Here is a 16951-nt window from a genome sequence, read left to right on the forward strand (position 1 = left end):
GTTTCTACTGGGAACTAGGACTGGATTCAAGTGGCCATACTTGGCTTATAACTGTAGACATTCATACTCTTACTCTCTTGGTTGTGTCAGCTTTGACTCACATGTTGGCACTGCTGGAAGGGGGAACATGATAGGAAACATGTGGAGGAGAAACGTGGAGAAACTTGGCAGAGACACTTGAAGTAGACTTGATGGTGAGAGACATATGTGGTAGCTGCACCTGGTCCTGGGCAGAGGAAATGGAAACCATTATATTGGTTTCTTGTTGGATTATGTGGTATATTTTGAATTCTGAGTGTTTACTTTCATCCCAGTTCTATGGAAACTACCTAACCGCTTTCTTGTGGCTGCCTATCAGGAGTTACCTTAGACTTGTGGCAAACTTTCAAGCTTTTTGTCCTCACTTCAGGCTAAATCTGTTTGGCTGGCACTTGTACATGTAGGGATGGGTAGTTTAGGGGGTTTTATTGGGAAACTATTATTTTAACTCCTTTTTCTATCTATGGACACTAATTCTATTAAAAATCTTTCACACTAAAAGCTTTCTTCCCTTTGCCTTTGTGCTCACGGATGTTTTGAATTCTTTCATGGTGTGTACCCCTTAACAATTTGGGGACATTGGGTAGCCATTCATCATGTGCTAACAGAATACAATTATCATAAGGGGTTATAATGATTGTCAAGGAATGGCACTTCCCAGTCTCACCAGGCAGAATGTTGTGTTTTCCTTTCACAGTCTAGGAAAATAATAATTTCTAATTTGACAGTCAATATGCATGTGGATATTCATGAGGATAAAATCAACCAAACAGTGTTTTTTTCTGTCTCTATTCACCTAATTTTTCATCATGGAAATTATTGAGGAAATGTAATGGCAGGCAATTTTAAGCCAGAGATAGTCTAGATAAGCTCCTCAAAAAACAATAATTACCACAACTGCCTACAGTGCAATATCTCAGTGAAACTTAATGAGGAAAAAAATAGTAATATACACACACATACATAAACAACATGCACTTCTATAGTGTGGAGTTAGTGGGACATGAATTATTGCATATGGGACTTTAATTCTAAAAATAATCCCTTCAAAATAATATTATCTCTAATTTATAGATAATGAATCTGAGCTTTGAATAGGTAAAACACACATTCAAAGGTAATAAAAATAAAAGTAGAGACTCAAATCCAGATTTGTTTCACTCCCCAAATAACTGTACCAACCATGCTTTCAACTAAATACTGCACAAGGAATGTTTTATATGAATGTGAAATGTGTTATAAGCTATCCCTACTTTCCAGATTGCTTAAATTCAATTGCTCTTATACTCTATAGCTTGAACAATTTAATTAATATAATGTGGAGTATTACTTAAGGAGGTAAACATTGTGAAAGGAGAGATTAGTCACCCAACAACATAGAAATCATAGAAACACTGCTCATTACAGAGAGGTAGGGAACACTTGCTGCTCACATTCTTTCTTTGTGTATATAAAATAAAGATATCTGTGGCAGCAGTGTGATGGAATACAGCAGGCTGGGGATTTGTCACAGAACATCCCAATTTTGGTAGCATAAAAAAGGTGACATAAATTGTTCCATTCACAAATGGAAAGCATAGTCTCTAGCATTGCTGACACCTTCAACCCATGGCTAGTTAGCTACAGTAGAAAAGGTACAGAAAGAACTTATAACAACTACTTATAAAATTCTTCAAAAGCACTGTGAGAACTAGATGAGGGCCCAGTAGTCTTATCTGCCCAGTTGGGAAGATGAAAGCTTAAGTGAAAGTTACTTAAAAATCGTTTGCCTATTAGCATAACAGCAAGACAGTAAAGAATTAAATCCCCACAGTTGCAAAAAAGTTTGCTTATCTCAGTGGCCCACTTGGTAACATATACATGTCTGCTAGATTTCTATGGATACTATTCTGTGCTTATTATTCATGGCACTCATTATATTCTTAAAAAAAAGATTAATTTATTCATGCATACAAGAACTGGGGTACAGGCCAGATATGCAGGAGGGTGAGAGGATTCACCAGAGACAGAGCAGGGAACAGACTGACCAAAATACACTGCTGACGGGAGCAGCGGCCAGACAGGAGAGGTCTGCCATGCCATGTGGGTATCTTCCCAGCAGCCCAGGCTCAAACCCAAACTGCAGAAGCTGTGGACAGCTTTACAGAGCAGAGCACAACCACTTGCACCATCAGGGGAGGCCTGGAACTCATTATATTCTTAATACTGCAGATAAGCAAATCATTTAAATGTCATTCTACTGGACCCAATTATTTATTGCTATTACTACTACTCCTAAGTCCTAATTATTAAGGACCAGATGTTCTCCTCATACAATTCTTAAGAGAACTTTGTAAATTAAGCATCACCAAGCAAACAGTAACTTGCTCAAGGTTACTGAGTTAAATATAGCTAATTGGATCTAAAATGACTTAGGTTCCTGTGTTCCTTAAGTAAAAGGACAACGTTAAATTTTTATCAATAGTTCTAATACAAAATATGATAATCAAAATCTGCTTATTGAATAATCTCTAACTTAGAGCTTGTATTCAATAATACAGATTTAAGATATTGTTTGTTATGATATTCTGGGTTATCCCCAGTGATATAGTACATCTTTATTAACCAAATTTAATATTGCCATTTTGAGCTTATTTCAAAGTAAATTTTCAGATATAATGATAACTAATAGACATCAATATCTGTTTTTAAATACTGACTTTCCACCCATATACATTTTAAATAGCATTTGGTTCACATCTATAGAATTAACTATGAAGTGTAATAGTAACAGAAATTGCCGTTTTATAAACTTTGAAAATGTAAGCTGCTAGTTTTTTTTTTCCTTTATTTTGAGCAGGAAAATTAATATTTGGTATAAAAGAAGATAAGGTTTCTCTATTATAGATACAAGCACATAAATTTGACACTTTGATATAAATTGTGGTGACCAAATTATACTGTAAACACTTAATTTGCTTATGCCATTTCCATCATACTTACTTTTGCATCTTAAATATTCTGAACAATTACAGATAAGTACCAATTGAATTGGTTTAGTCCAAATAGTCTCTATTGTGGGTCCTAATGGTGTAAAGCCCCATGTTTCTTCTACCATCTTCCACAGAGAAGTGTTAACATTTCAATTTGCCTTTAATTTCTAATTTCAGTTATGTACCAAATTTCAGTTATGTACCAAATCTCAGTTATGTACCAAATCTCAGAACAGTCCCAAGGAAAGAGCTGTTAATAGCATTATTATGTAACACAGCTTTTATTATGTAGACTACATAAAAATAATTTTTAGTACAAAGTTTGGCGATGCTACAATTTTAATGAATCATTACTATTAAACATAAAGCACTTCAAGTACACATCTACATTTCTAAAACTAAGTAAATAATTGCTGTAAATCTTCATGGTATATTGATTCCCCTCTATCAGATTTAAAAAATATACTGTTTTCAATTCAAAACAAAACCATGATTTTATTTTTATAATCTATCAATTAATATAGTATCAAAATTCAGTTTCATTGTTGGATTTTTTGAAAGGTACTATAAGAAGACAGTTAAGCACTATGATAATTCTTATTGCTCAAAGAAATACAAGAAAATATGAGGAAAGAGTGATTGCAGTTAAAAATATATGTATAAGTATCTATAAGCAAATATATACATATGATGTACTATAAGAATGTGCTTAAGATTTTTAAAGATAATTTATGGGAATGAGTTGAGCTGTTTTTCAGCACCATTGTATTTTTTTTTTACAAAGTTTATTTTTTACATCACTGTTCATTTTTAAAGAATATTTGCTACCCCCTCAGGTGTAGTCCCATAGAATTTTCTTCACCAGTGCACCCTCACGACAGTCCCCTAGCACCATCGTATTTTATCTGAGGATTTGCTGTGGTTGACAAAGGTAGACAAACAAACTCAGCATATCACAGAATAAATAAAAACTGCTGAAATCTAAACACTAAATTCTTAAACTCAAAACTGTAACTGTAAATAATGACTACATACTGATTTCCAGGGAAGCCTCAGTACATAATATTGTCACTGTAGCAACAGGTCAGATATTCACAAGTAAAAATATTTATTAATTACATCAAGTGTTAAGCAAATAAAGTATTTAATACACCAAAAAATCTTATTGAAAGGATTTGTTTTCTTATCAAAAAATAATTTATTTTCTGCCCCATATGAACACAATAGAATCGATAAAATTGGTAAATTCATGATTTAATTTATATTACTAATCTTTAATATTTTCTTTCAGTCACTATATTAAAGGTACATTGTACAAGTTTGTCATTAACTATTAAAAAACTGCAAACTTACCAATTGGCTCCTTCTGATTCTGAAACAGAATCTTGCTATTACTGCCATCCATGTTTGCCATGTTAATTGTGTTTCCATCTGTCCAGTAGAGTTTCCTTATTCAAGAGAGATGTAGATTGAAAATGTTAATTGCAGATCTACTTGCTGAAGAACAAAGTCATATCAAGTTAAATTATGGGCTCAGGATTAATTATTTCCAAGACGGTACCAAATTGTTGACCCAATTGCTAACAGTAACCTACATATTTGCCTGGAAAGAAAACATCACAGCTTTTCCTTTTTCCTGTCATCGAAGGAAAGTTATTTCATTTCCTTTTTTTCTTCCTACATTTAAAACTGAATACTTAACTATGGATGCAGCAAGTTATTTCCATTGACACTCATTTATCAAGATTGAATTCTCTTGACTTGGCAATAATAAATACCATATAAGAAGGCAAAACTATTTCAGTGGTTCCTGTTGAAAGTGCTGGGAGAAAGAATTTCTTTTTACCCTGAGCAAGCTTTCCATGTGGGCAAATAGTAACTACCCAGAAGATGGGAGAGTAACAGTGACTATATCAATATGCAGTAGATTAGTTAGTAGTCAAAATGAAATCAAAGACCTTTCCTTGAATCTTTTTTATTAACAGTCATTAGAAACAAATTAATCACATCATATAGTATATAAAAACTTGATTTTATGTCCTTCACTGGAATCTCCCATAAATGATCCTATAATTTCCAAGTTTACAATTGATGTTTTTTTTTTTTTTTTTTTTTTTTTTTTTTTTTTTTTTTATAAATTTTATTGTTATATTCCCCATACAATTGCAGCCCCCCATTCTGACCCCAATCCCTCCCCTCCCGCCCCGCCCGCCTAAAAGTGTCTCTGGTTCATAGTTTTTTGTTGATTTTGATTTTCACTTTCTTATAGTTATTCATTTTCCTGGTCCCTTATTTAAGTTTTCTAGATTCCTGCTATGAGTGAGACCATCCGGTATTTTTCTTTTTCTTTTTGGCTTATTTCGCTGAGCATGATCCCTTCCAGCGCCATCCATGTTGCTGCAAATTGCATGTGTTTATCTTTTTTGAATGCTGAGTAATATTCCATGGTATATATGTACCACATCTTCTTGATCCAGTCATCTATTTTTGGGCATTTGGGTTGTTTCCAAAGCTTAGCTATTGTAAACAGTGCTGCTATAAACATAGGGGTGCAGGTGTTCTTTGGAATTGATGTTTCTGTGTCCTTTGGGTAAATACCTAGGAGTGGAATTGCTGGATCATATGGAAGCTCTATGTTTAGTAGGTCCAGAAATCTCCACACAGCTCTCCACAGTGGTTGGACCAGTTTGCACTCCCACCAACAGTGCAGAAGAGTTCCTTTTTCTCCACACCCTCGCCAGCATTTGTTGTTGCTAGTTTTTTTAATATGTGCCATTCTCACTGGTGTAAGATGGTATCTCATGGTAGTTTTGATTTGCATTTCCCTGATGGCAAGTGATGTTGAACATTTTTTCATATGCCTGTTGGCCATTTGCATTTCCTCTTCAGAGAAGTTTCTTTTTAGCTCTTCTGCCCATTTTTTGACTGGATTATTTTCTTTGTTGTTGCTGAGTCTCATCAGCTCTTTGCAGATTTTTGTGATCAGTCCTTTATCATTAGTGTTGGGTGCAAAAATGTTCTCCCAGTTGGTGGGGTTTCTCTTTGTTTTTGTTATTGTCTCTTTTGCTGTGCAGAAGCTCTTTAATTTGATGTAGTCCCAGCTGTTTATCTTTGCCTTCACTATCACTGCTTTGGGTGATGTGTCTGTAAAGATGTCTTTGATGTGCAGATCACGTAGTGTTTCGCCTATATTTCCTTCTATATATTTTATGGTTTCAGGTCTTATGTCTAGTTCTTTAATCCATTTTGAGTTGATTTTTGTGTATGGTGTGAGGTAGTGGTCAAGCTTCATTCTTTTGCATGTAGCGACCCAGTTTTCCCAGCACCATTTATTGAACAAACTTTCTTTGCTCCAATGCATAGTCTTTGCTCCTTTGTCAAAGATTAGTTGACCATAAATCTGTGGATTTATTTCTGGATTTTCTATTCGATTCCATTGGTCTGTATGTCTGTTCTTGTTCCAATACCATGCAGTTTTGATGATTATGGCTTTGTAGTATAGTTTGAAGTCTGGGAGTGTAATGCCTCCATTCCCTTCTTTTTTTTTCAGGAGAGCTTTGGCTATTCGGGGTTTTTTGTGATTCCATATGAATTTCATCAATAATTGTTCTATTTCTTTGAAGAATGACATTGAAATTTTGATTGGAATAGCATTGAATCTGTATATTGCTTTTGGAAGGATGGCCATTTTAATAATGTTTATTCTTCCAATCCACGAGCAGGGGATGTCTCTCCATTTCTTTGTGTCTTCTTCTATTTCTTTTAACAGTTTTATAGTTTTCTTTGTATAGGTCCTTTATCTCTTTTGTTAGATTTATTCCCAAATATTTGATTTTTTTTGTTTCAATAACAAAAGGGATGGTTTTTTTGATTTCTTCTTCTTCAGATTTATTGTTTGTGTATAGGAAGGCTACTGACTTTTGCATGTTGATTTTGTATCCTGCCACTTTACTGAACTGATTGATGAGTTGAACTAGCTTTTCTGTGGAGTTTTTGGGGTTCTCTATGTATAATATCATATCGTCTGCAAATAGTGATAGTTTGACTTCTTCTTTTCCTATTTGGATTCCTTGGATGTCTTTCTCTTGTCTTATTGCCCTGGCTAGGACTTCCAGTATTATATTGAAAAGCAGTGGTGAGAGTGGACATCCTTGTCTTGTTCCAGATCTTAATGGAATTGCTTTCAGCTTTTCACCATTGAGAATGATGCTGGCTGTTGGCTTGTCATAGATGGCCTTTATGATGTTGAGGTATGTTCCTTGTATCCCAAGAATTTCAAGGGCTTTATCATGAATGGGTGTTGCACTTTGTCGAAAGCTTTCTCAGCATCTATTGATATTATCATATGGTTTTTATATTTCTTTTTGTTGATGTGTTGGATAACGTTGATTGATTTTCGGATGTTAAACCATCCTTGTGCCCCTGGAATGAATCCTACTTGGTCGTGGTGAATTATCTTATGGATACATTGTTGGATTCTGATGGCTAAAATTTTATTGAGGATTTTTGCATCAGTGTTCATTAGGGAGATTGGCCTATAGTTTTCCTTTTTAGTGTTGTCCTTGTTCGGTTTTGGTATTAGTGTAATATTGGCTTCATAGAACGTGTTTGGTATTGTCCCTTCCTTCTCAATTTTTTGAAGAGTTTGTGAAGGATAGGCACTAATTCGTCTCTGAATGTTTGGTAGAATTCATTTGTAAATCCATCAGGTCCTGGGCTTTTGTTTTTGGGGAGGTTTTTATTACCATTTCAATTTCGCTAATTGTAATTGGTCTGTTTAGGTGTTCTATTTCTTCTTCATCTAGCTTTGGGTGATTGTAGAGTTGTAGGAATTTGTCCATCTCCTCTAGATTATTAAACTTATTTCCATATAACTGTTCATAGTAGTTACTGATTATTCTTTTGATTTCTGCTGTGTCCGTTGTGATTTCTCCTCTTTCATTGATGATCCTGTTTATTTGTGCTTTCTCCCTTTTTTCCTTTGTGAGCCTGGCTAGGGGTTTGTCTATTTTATTGATTTTTTCAAAGAACCAGCTCTTGGTTTCATTGATCTTTTGGATTGTTTTTTAGTTTCAATTTCATTTATTTCTGCTTTGGTTATTATTCTTTTCTTCTTCTACTGGTTTTGGGTTTTTTTGTTGTTCTTTTTCTAGATCTTTGAGCTTCGAGATTAGGTTGCTTCTTTGAGTTCTTTCTTGTTCTTGATGTGAGCTTCTATTGCTATATATTTTCCTCTTATTACTGCTTTTGCTGCATCCCATACATTTAGGATATTGGTGTCCTCCTTGTCGTTCAATTCAAAAATTTTTTAATTTCTTCTTTGATCTCCTCATTAGTCCAGTGGTCTTCCAGTAGTGTGGTTTTTAATCTCCATGAGGTAGGAAAGTTCCTTGCCTTCTTTTTATGGTTTAGTTCTAGTTTGATGCCTTCATGGTCAGAAAAGATGGTTGGTATGATTTCAATCTTGGTGTATCTGTTGATGTTTGTCTTGTGCCCCAGTATGTGATCGATCCTAGAGAATGATCCGTGTGCGCTTGAGAAAAATGTGTACTCCGTTTTTTTTGGGTTTAGTGTTCTATAGATGTCTGTTAAGCCCAATTGCTCTAGGTCCTTATTTAGAGCTTTGGTTTCTTTACTTATTTTTTGTCTTGTTGATCTATCCATTGTTGATAGTGGTGTGTTGAAGTCTCCCACTACGTATGTGTTTTCTCTGATGTCTGTTTTCAGAGAAGACAACAGTTGTCTGATATATTTTGGTGCTCCTTCGTTTGGTGAATATATGTTAATGAGTGTTATTTCTTCTTGAAGTATTGTCCCCTTGATCATAATGTAGTGACCATTGGGGTCTCTTTTTATCTTTTTGAGTTTGAAATCTGTTTTATCTGATATAAGTATAGCTGTTCCTGCTTTCTTTTTTGGCCCATTTGCTTGTAGGATTGTTTTCCATCCTTTGACTTTGAGCCTATTTTTATCTTTTGTAGCTAAATGTGTTTCCTGGAGACAGCAAAAGGTTGGGTTTTGTTTCTTAATCCAGGCTGCAACTCTGTGTCTTTTTATTGAAGAGTTTAGTCCATTTACATTTAGAGTTAATATTGATATGTTAACATCTGTATTTGCCATTGTGTTTGTCTTTCCTTTGATTTTATTTATTTATTCTTTTAATAACTTTTTTTTTTTTTGGCCTTCTTTCATTGTTATTAGTCCCTCTGAGGTTCTGGCTTTAGGACTCCTTGTAGTATTTTTTGGAGTGGGGGTTTAGTTGCAATGAAATTCCGGAGTTTCTCTTTGTCTGGGAAGGTCCATATTCTTTCTTCAAAGAGGAAGGAGAGCTTTGCGGGATAGAGTATTCTTGGTTGGCATCTGTTTTCTTGGAGTCTGTTGACTATGTCCCTCCACTCTCTCCTTGCCCGTAGTGTTTCTTCGGAGAAGTCTGATGTCAGCCTGATTGGCTTTCCTTTGAATGTTATCTGTTTCTTCCCTCTTGCCAGCTTCATTATTTTTTCCTTGTCCTGGATTCTTGGGAGCTTTACTATTATGTGTCTTGCTGTATTTTTCTTTCGTCGTGGAAGTTTGGTGTTCTTCTTGCTTCTTGTATATCAATTTTCAGCTCCTTCTTCACATTTGGGAAGTTCTCTTCAATTATCTCTTTGAATATTTTCTCTGTTCCTACTTCTCTCTCCTCTCCTTCTGGTATTCCTATAACTCTTATATTTCCTTTCCTCATGGAGTCAGATAGTTCCCGAAGTCTTTCTTCATTCTTTTTCCTTCGTACTTCTCTTTCCTTTTCTGTTTTGGTTCTTTTTATTTCTGTGTCTTCAAGAGCACTTATTCGTTCTTCCATTTCATCAATTCTGCTTTCATTGCTTTTCCCAGAATTCTTTAGTTCTTCCACTAATTCTTTGATCTCCTGCATTTCTTTTACTTCCCTCTTTAGGGACTCAATTTCATTCTTCTGATCGTTGATTATTTTTCCCTTATCATTGTTTTCCTTTATGACTTCTGTCAGTTTTTTAATCACGGCAATTTTAAATTCTCTTTCTGGAAGGCTCAGAAGTTCTTCCAAGTTACTGTCGTTGCAATCTGGGGGCTGGTTTTCTTTTTGTGGTGTGCTTTTTCTCTGGAGAGTTGCTAGGTTGCGTGTGGTTCTTCTCCTCCCTACTGTCTGTTTTCTAATTTGCCGTATGCGTTGGGACACTGTGTTGTTGGGACTGGCTGGCATCTTGGGTGGGCTTCTCTTCTCCCCTCTGGTTCCTCCTGGAGTCATCTGTCAGTTTCAAGCAGTCTTTATTGGAGAAAGGTCCCTGTCCTAAAATGTCGATGTGGGGACACACTCCCCTGTGCGCCTGGTCTGCCCCGGAGGTGGGTTCCTGCTCCCCCTCTGGGCTTGGACTGCAGGCCAGAGGGGGTCTGGCGTGGGCGAACTTCCCCCGCTCACCTCTGGCTCCTGAGGAAGCCTTCTGCAGGTAGTCTTTACTGAAGAAATGTCCCTGTTCTAAAATGGTGATGCGGGACACACTCCCTGCGCGTCCGGTGTCAGGCACACTCTTCTGCGTGCCTGGTCCGCCCTGGCTGTGGGTGCTCGCTCTCCCTGTGGGCTCAGACTACTTGTTCGGAAGGGGCTGGGTGTGGGCTAACTCCCCAGCTGGCCACTAGTTCCTTCAGGAGCCTGTGCTGTCTACAAGTCGCTAGGTGGCGCCAAAGATCTCTCCTAGAGCCCTTGGGGAGCTGATTTTCCACGCAGTGGGACAGGGAGCAAAGCGGGGATGGTAGGGTACACCTCAACGGCTTTGGGGTGCTGTGTCTGCCTTGTGCCCCACCGTCGTGGGGAACCCACGCCCCTAATTTCGTGCCCCGGGTCTCAGTTCCAAAGCCCTCAGATCCAGGACGCGGGCTGTAGCCCAGTTCAGTGGCGCGGGAAGGGCGCCTTTTGCACCGCTCCCGTGCCTGGGCGCCTGGTTCCTGCTCACTCAGGGAGGGACCTTCACCTCAGTGAGGACCTCCGCGCCTCCCCGCAAGCCTAGGTCGTCTCCCAAGCCTAGGTCGCAGGCGCGGGGACCTGGGCAGCCGCGATCCTGGTCTGCACTTGCTTTTCAAGCGCGCCGAGCGCGCCGCTATCCGCGCAAGCTTACCGGCAGCCCGGGCTGTGTGCGCGTCTCCCGGGGTCTTTGTTCTTCTCTATTGGCGCCCGGAGCCGTTCGCTCACCGCGGCGGATCCTGCAGGGTTCTCCACAGCTCCCGTTCACGGGGTGTGGTGGCTGCAATAGTTCCTTTCCACTCACAGTCCCGCTTGCTGCGTCCGTTTTTCTTGTTGGCCGTTTTGGTTTGTTGTTTCCTCCCCTCTGCCGGTCGGAGAGTGCCGCCTCTGTGGGCGGGGGAGGGGAGCAGGGTTCTGCGCTTCCCTCCCTTCTAGTCCTCTTTTATGGCCACTTTCTTCTTCGGGCAGTTTGCTGGCGTCACCCGTTTATCTTCCGTGTCCCACTTCTCACTGGGACCTGCCGCTTTTCCTCCCTATTCACTTTTTTTAATGGGAGATCTTACTCGCAGCGTCTCCTCGACGCCATGTTGCTCCGCCCTTCTCACAATTGATGTTTTTGATTGTATGGTTTACATAGTGACTTATGTGACTTATGAAATAAGTAGTATTTTCATACATTATAGAATAGGTGAGTGAAATTTTTGAAAACGTTAAAAAATAATCATACTTTACCCCCTCACTGGGTGAGCTGCAAGACACTGTGGCTTATCGATTCCGTGGATAATTGAGGTTTTCAAGGAGCCATCGAGTCGAGCCACATTAATTTGTGTTTCATCAAATTCTGAGCTAATCCAGTATAAATTCCGTGAGACCCAATCCACTGCTAGCCCTCTGATACTCTGAATATCTGTAAAACAGGAAAAAGAAAATTAAAAGTGAATGAAGTTTCTCATTATTTTGGCTTTCCAAGTAAGTTATTTTCTATCTCAGGGAAAATTTAATTTACACTTTAATTCGCTAGCTAAAATTGTATGAGATTGTAATCCCATTCCCTTATCAGCCCTTCTGAAGGCTTGGATAATCATTAATGTCTTAATGTTGAGCCATTTGAAAACCTGAAGCAACAATTAGCACTGAAATTATACTAACAGTCAATGATTCACTAGTAAACACTTAGAGGCAGACACATGCAGCATTCTTATGGGCGAAGGTGACCAAAATTCAAATTAGAGTAAAAGCTTCTCCAGTTAGTAGCACGTCTTTCAAGTTAGGAGAAAGTACTTGCGGGCCATCAAAAAATGGAGTATTTTATGTTTTAAGTGCCAATTTGTTACTGGAATGAAATAAAACAATTCAACTTTCCTAAAAGAATTAGCAGAGTTGAACATCTTTCAAAGTAGATGATTAACAGAAATTGAATGAGATATGAGGACAGAAACTGCAATCCTTTTTAACATTCTTTCAACATGCGTTCTATAGCAATTACTGAAGTCTAATTAAGTTTTGATTCATTAAAACCAATAAGAATATTTGGGATGCTATTGCTTGATTACTCAATGAGTTATCTTTAAAAAAAAATGAATTTAGGGCCTCCCCTGGTGGCACAGGCAGTTGATCACAGTGCTGTGAAGCTGTCTGCAGCCTCTGTTCAATCCCGGATTTGATCACGGCTGGCCAGCGAGAATGCCACCCGGTGCAGCAGACCTCTCCTGTCTCAGCTGCTGCTCCCCTCAGCAGTGTATTTCAGTCAGTCTGCCTGTTCTGTTCCCCACTCTGTCTCTGGTGAATCCTCTTACCCTCCCACACTTCTGGCCTGTACCCTGGTTCTTCTATGCATGAATAAATAAATCTTAAAAAATAAATGAATTTAGACTTAAATACTACTGCATATTTTAAAGACACAAAATAAAATGTTACAAATAATAGAGATAAGGAAATCTTTTTAAAATATTAATATATCAAATAGTGTAGTTTAGTCCCCAATCTGTGGCATTTGACCACGCTGGTTTTGTCTTTACAAGGTGATATTTTCTAGCACACTGATCTATTCCTCTTACTGGGAGACTGTTGAAGTAAGCTTCTGATTCAGTAATCTGGGAAGGTCTCTACATTTCTGCAAGTTCTGCCTGGCTCCCAGGTATGACTGCTTCTGCTTCAGACAAGTGGTTCTTATCCAAACACGTCCAAAATCTCAGAATAGCTTCTACTTATCTCCAGTTGAATTATTACACCCTCCTTTTTTACCATTAAAAATAGGAAACCACAAAGCTAGATATTTATGTAAAAAAAAAATTCCTGATTTATAAAACTTTGCCAAGTAGTTAAAAATGTTAAAGAACAAAATAAGACTTGTTGACTACAAAGCACAATGGCAGTACGGTAGGCACCACCATTTGCTCCTCAAATCTCAATGGAACCTACTTTTCTGTTCAAAAATTATTTTATTATTTCTAGATAGTTTATAATTACAGTGCACTTAGACATTATCTCCCATGTTTGTCAAGTTCTCCTCAAATCAAGAATCTCTCACTCTGTGGCTTTTCATCATTAATTTACCGGTGAGTTGGTGAATTTTGAATGTGAAGTTCCTGCATTTCTCAACTCAGAATTTGAAATTTCATTTTAGTTTTATTTGCCCTCATCCCTCTAGTCTCAAAAAAAAAAAAAAGAAAGAAGACTACAGCTGTATAAAACTAAACTTGTCATATATATTTTTTGCCACATCAATGTTATTATTCCTTCATTTCCTTCATTCTTTGAAATCAAGTAATTGTTGAGAATTGCTGTAGTGAGATTAGGGTTCATGTTGCTTATTTTTTTCTCATTCATCAAGTCACTTAAATGTTTTTTCAGAACCTTATAACAGAACCTTTCTTATGAAGATAATGGAATTAATTATAGATAAAAGGCATAGGAGCTATGTGAAATATATTATTTAAATTTATTCAGTTTAATTTAGGATTAAGGTATAATTTATTTCAAAGCATTTAATACTATATTTGTACGCTGGATTTTTTGGCATTGGAAAAAATAATATATATTTTTTATATTTACTACATCTTCATCAAAGTTCTTTGGGTGTCTCTGCTGATAAACATGCTTTCATTCTTTCCTGATTGACTCCTAGTCATATGGTCCAGAGAGTACTCTTAAATTAGAAAACATATCCAAATTGAAGCTATTAATATATATTTAGTTCAGGTCGATTTTATGTTTCATGCTCTCTCAAATTGCAAGGGTAACCAGTTTTGTCCTTTTGCAAGCAATTGATTTAGTTGTTGCTATGCTCTAAGTGACTAGAGAGTTCTAGTTCTGGATCTTGACCTTTGCTGACCCTGAGAATGCTGAATAGCTTCGAACCACCCAGAAACTGATATTTAAATTCCTTTGACAGGCTTTCTATATAATTTGAATACAACAACCCTCCTGACATTATTTCTCAATATTTTTTTAACCATTACCTTACTTTTCAGTTATATTATTGTGTTTTCAGATTTAGAGAATTGTCCTAAACTTTGCAACATATAGGAAATCACCTGAATCTTATGTTCTTATCACATCTCTACTTGCCTAAACATCATTCATAACAGGCTACTTGGTAAACACCAAGTTTCAACCACAAGAACTCATGGATTTCATGCTAATTGTTCAGAAAAAGACAAATGCTATATGATTCCATTTATAAGAAGTACCTAAATAGTTAAAATCAGAGACAGAAAATAGAATGGTGGTTGAAAAGATTTGGGAGGAGGCAGAAATGGGGAGATGTTGAATGGGCATAGCATTTCAGTTCTGCAAGAAGAAAGGAACTCTAGAGAGCAGTTATGCGAAGTGAATGTACTTAAAATTACTCAATTGAACACTTAAATGTGATCAAGACAGTGAATTTTATGTTATGTGAATTTAGCCATAATTTAAAAAATCATCATTCAAAAGCAAAGACTAAACAAATACATTTTCAGATACTGGTTTATCACTAGTAGATTCTCACCAAATTAAAGGGATATTAAAGGATATAATTCAGAAAGAAGGAAATTGAACTCTGAGAGATTTTAGATGAAAGAGTGATGAAGGTAACCCCATAAATTGGTTAGCATGTAAATAAATCTAAGCAAATGAGGACTGGTTGTAAATGATCTATGAGAGTCTTTTTTCTTTGTCCTATTAGATAGAACTTTTAGAAGCTCTTGGGGTAAACACAATGATTACATCACTCAAAATTCTTTAGAGGTATGTTTCTCAGATAAGTTTGCAAAGCAAACTGGTAACGCATTTTGGAAAACCTTCTCAAGGGAACTGTGTCAAATATTTTATTCATTGCAAATATGAGACATTGTAAGAATAAGAAAGCATAAGTTACATGTATATTTAAATTTCTTATTACACATGGAACTAAAACATCCATAAACCCCTAATTCAGTTTAAGAAATAAAGCATTACAAATATTGCAGAATCCTCTGTGCTCATACTTACTATTGTATGCCGCTCTTACACTAAAGTTTAGTACTTATCAATTTATGTTTTTTTTTTTTTTTTAAAGATTTATTTATTTATTTATACAAGCACTGGGTACAGTCAGAAGCTCGGGATGGTGAGAGAATTCACTAGAGCCAGAGCGGGGAGCAGAACAGGCAGACTGATGAGAGGAGCTGTGGGCGCAGCAGGAGAGGTCTGTGCGCCATGTGGGACCCTCGCTGGTGGCCGGGGTTCAAACTGGCGCAGCAGAGGCTGCGGGCAGCTTCGCAGCCCATCGCTCAACTGCTGCGCCACTGGGGAGGCCCATCAATTTATGTTTTAACACATATGTATATAACCAAAATCTCCATTTTTTTCCCTAGAGAATATAGGAAAGCAGAATTATAGCTTATTGATTACACTCACACGTTTAATATCCTAAGTACAATTATTCCATACAGCTGATTGGGAAAATTTCTAAATAACAGTCCTTTTATTTCATCTGGATCAACATCCCCAACACCTTTCTAATTATCTAGTAACATCACCTCTCTCACAGTTATTAGTTTCAATTCCTTCTACATCTGTCATGCCCTTGGGATCTATCAATGTCTTCTACATCTCATTGTTCTAGTTTACTTTTTGTTTCCAATTTAGGATGTTTCTATAGCTCTCTAATTTTATCTTTGTCTATAATTTCTCAATCTTTCAGCCAGTCTTTCTGATTTCCATCTGATTTATCTTCAAAGTATTTGAATCCGGAAAAGTTTTCAGTGGTTTCCCATTGCCTTGTGGGGGAAAAAATGTAATAGCTCTTTATCCTGGTACAAGGCCCTCTGTGATCTTCCCTCATGCATATTTTTTAAAGATTTATTTATTTATGCATAAAAGAGCTGGGATGTAGGCCAGAGGTGCAGGAGGGTGAGAGAATTTACCAGAGACAGAGTGGGGGAGCAGAACAGGCAGATCTACTGAAATACACTATTGAGGGGAGCAGTGGGTGAGACAGAAGAAGTGTGCTGCACCACGTGGGTAGCTCCCTGGCCAGGGATAGAACTTGTGCTGCATTGGGTGCAGATAGCTTCATAGTGCTGAGACTTAACCACTTGCACCATAAGAGAGGCCCTCTGCCCTCATATTAACCACATAGTTTAGTTTTCTTTAAGGTGTAGGTACCCCCCACTATTGTTCCTCTATTTTTTATAGAGAACAGATTTTTGTACTGACTGATATCTCAGCCTGGATTGATCAGGTTAACATTGTCACCCTATACCTAGTCTGACTACTACCTCCTAAGAAAGCATTTTGGTATCCTCTTTAAGAATTCAGTACTCCATATGCTAATTTTCTGAGAAGTTACTTACACCCTTGATAAACATTGTATTTAATTTAGCCTTATATGGTAAGTTGTTCACACTTACTCTTCGAACAGATATGAAGCTCCTTGCAGTTATGAACTGATTTAACAAAATAATTGCTCCCCCACCCAATTTCTCACATGTAGAATCTA

The 16951-nt window shown here is 37.2% G+C and overlaps 1 protein-coding gene across 1 annotated transcript in view; it reads right to left on the minus strand.

Moving 5' to 3' along the window:
* Nucleotides 1-16951, minus strand: part of LRP1B (LDL receptor related protein 1B) — a 1722250-nt gene that overhangs the window by 502116 nt on the left and 1203183 nt on the right. The window contains exons 30-31 of the mRNA XM_054699700.1: nucleotides 11719-11893; nucleotides 4365-4459 (exon numbers count right to left, since the gene is read on the minus strand). Of these exons, the coding sequence (XP_054555675.1) occupies nucleotides 4365-4459; nucleotides 11719-11893 (270 nt within the window). The remainder of the gene's footprint in view (nucleotides 1-4364; nucleotides 4460-11718; nucleotides 11894-16951) is intronic.

This window comes from Talpa occidentalis, unplaced genomic scaffold (assembly GCF_014898055.3).
Source record: "Talpa occidentalis isolate TD23 unplaced genomic scaffold, MPIMG_talOcc4v2.1 talOcc4.3, whole genome shotgun sequence".
Lineage (NCBI taxonomy): Eukaryota > Metazoa > Chordata > Mammalia > Eulipotyphla > Talpidae > Talpa > Talpa occidentalis.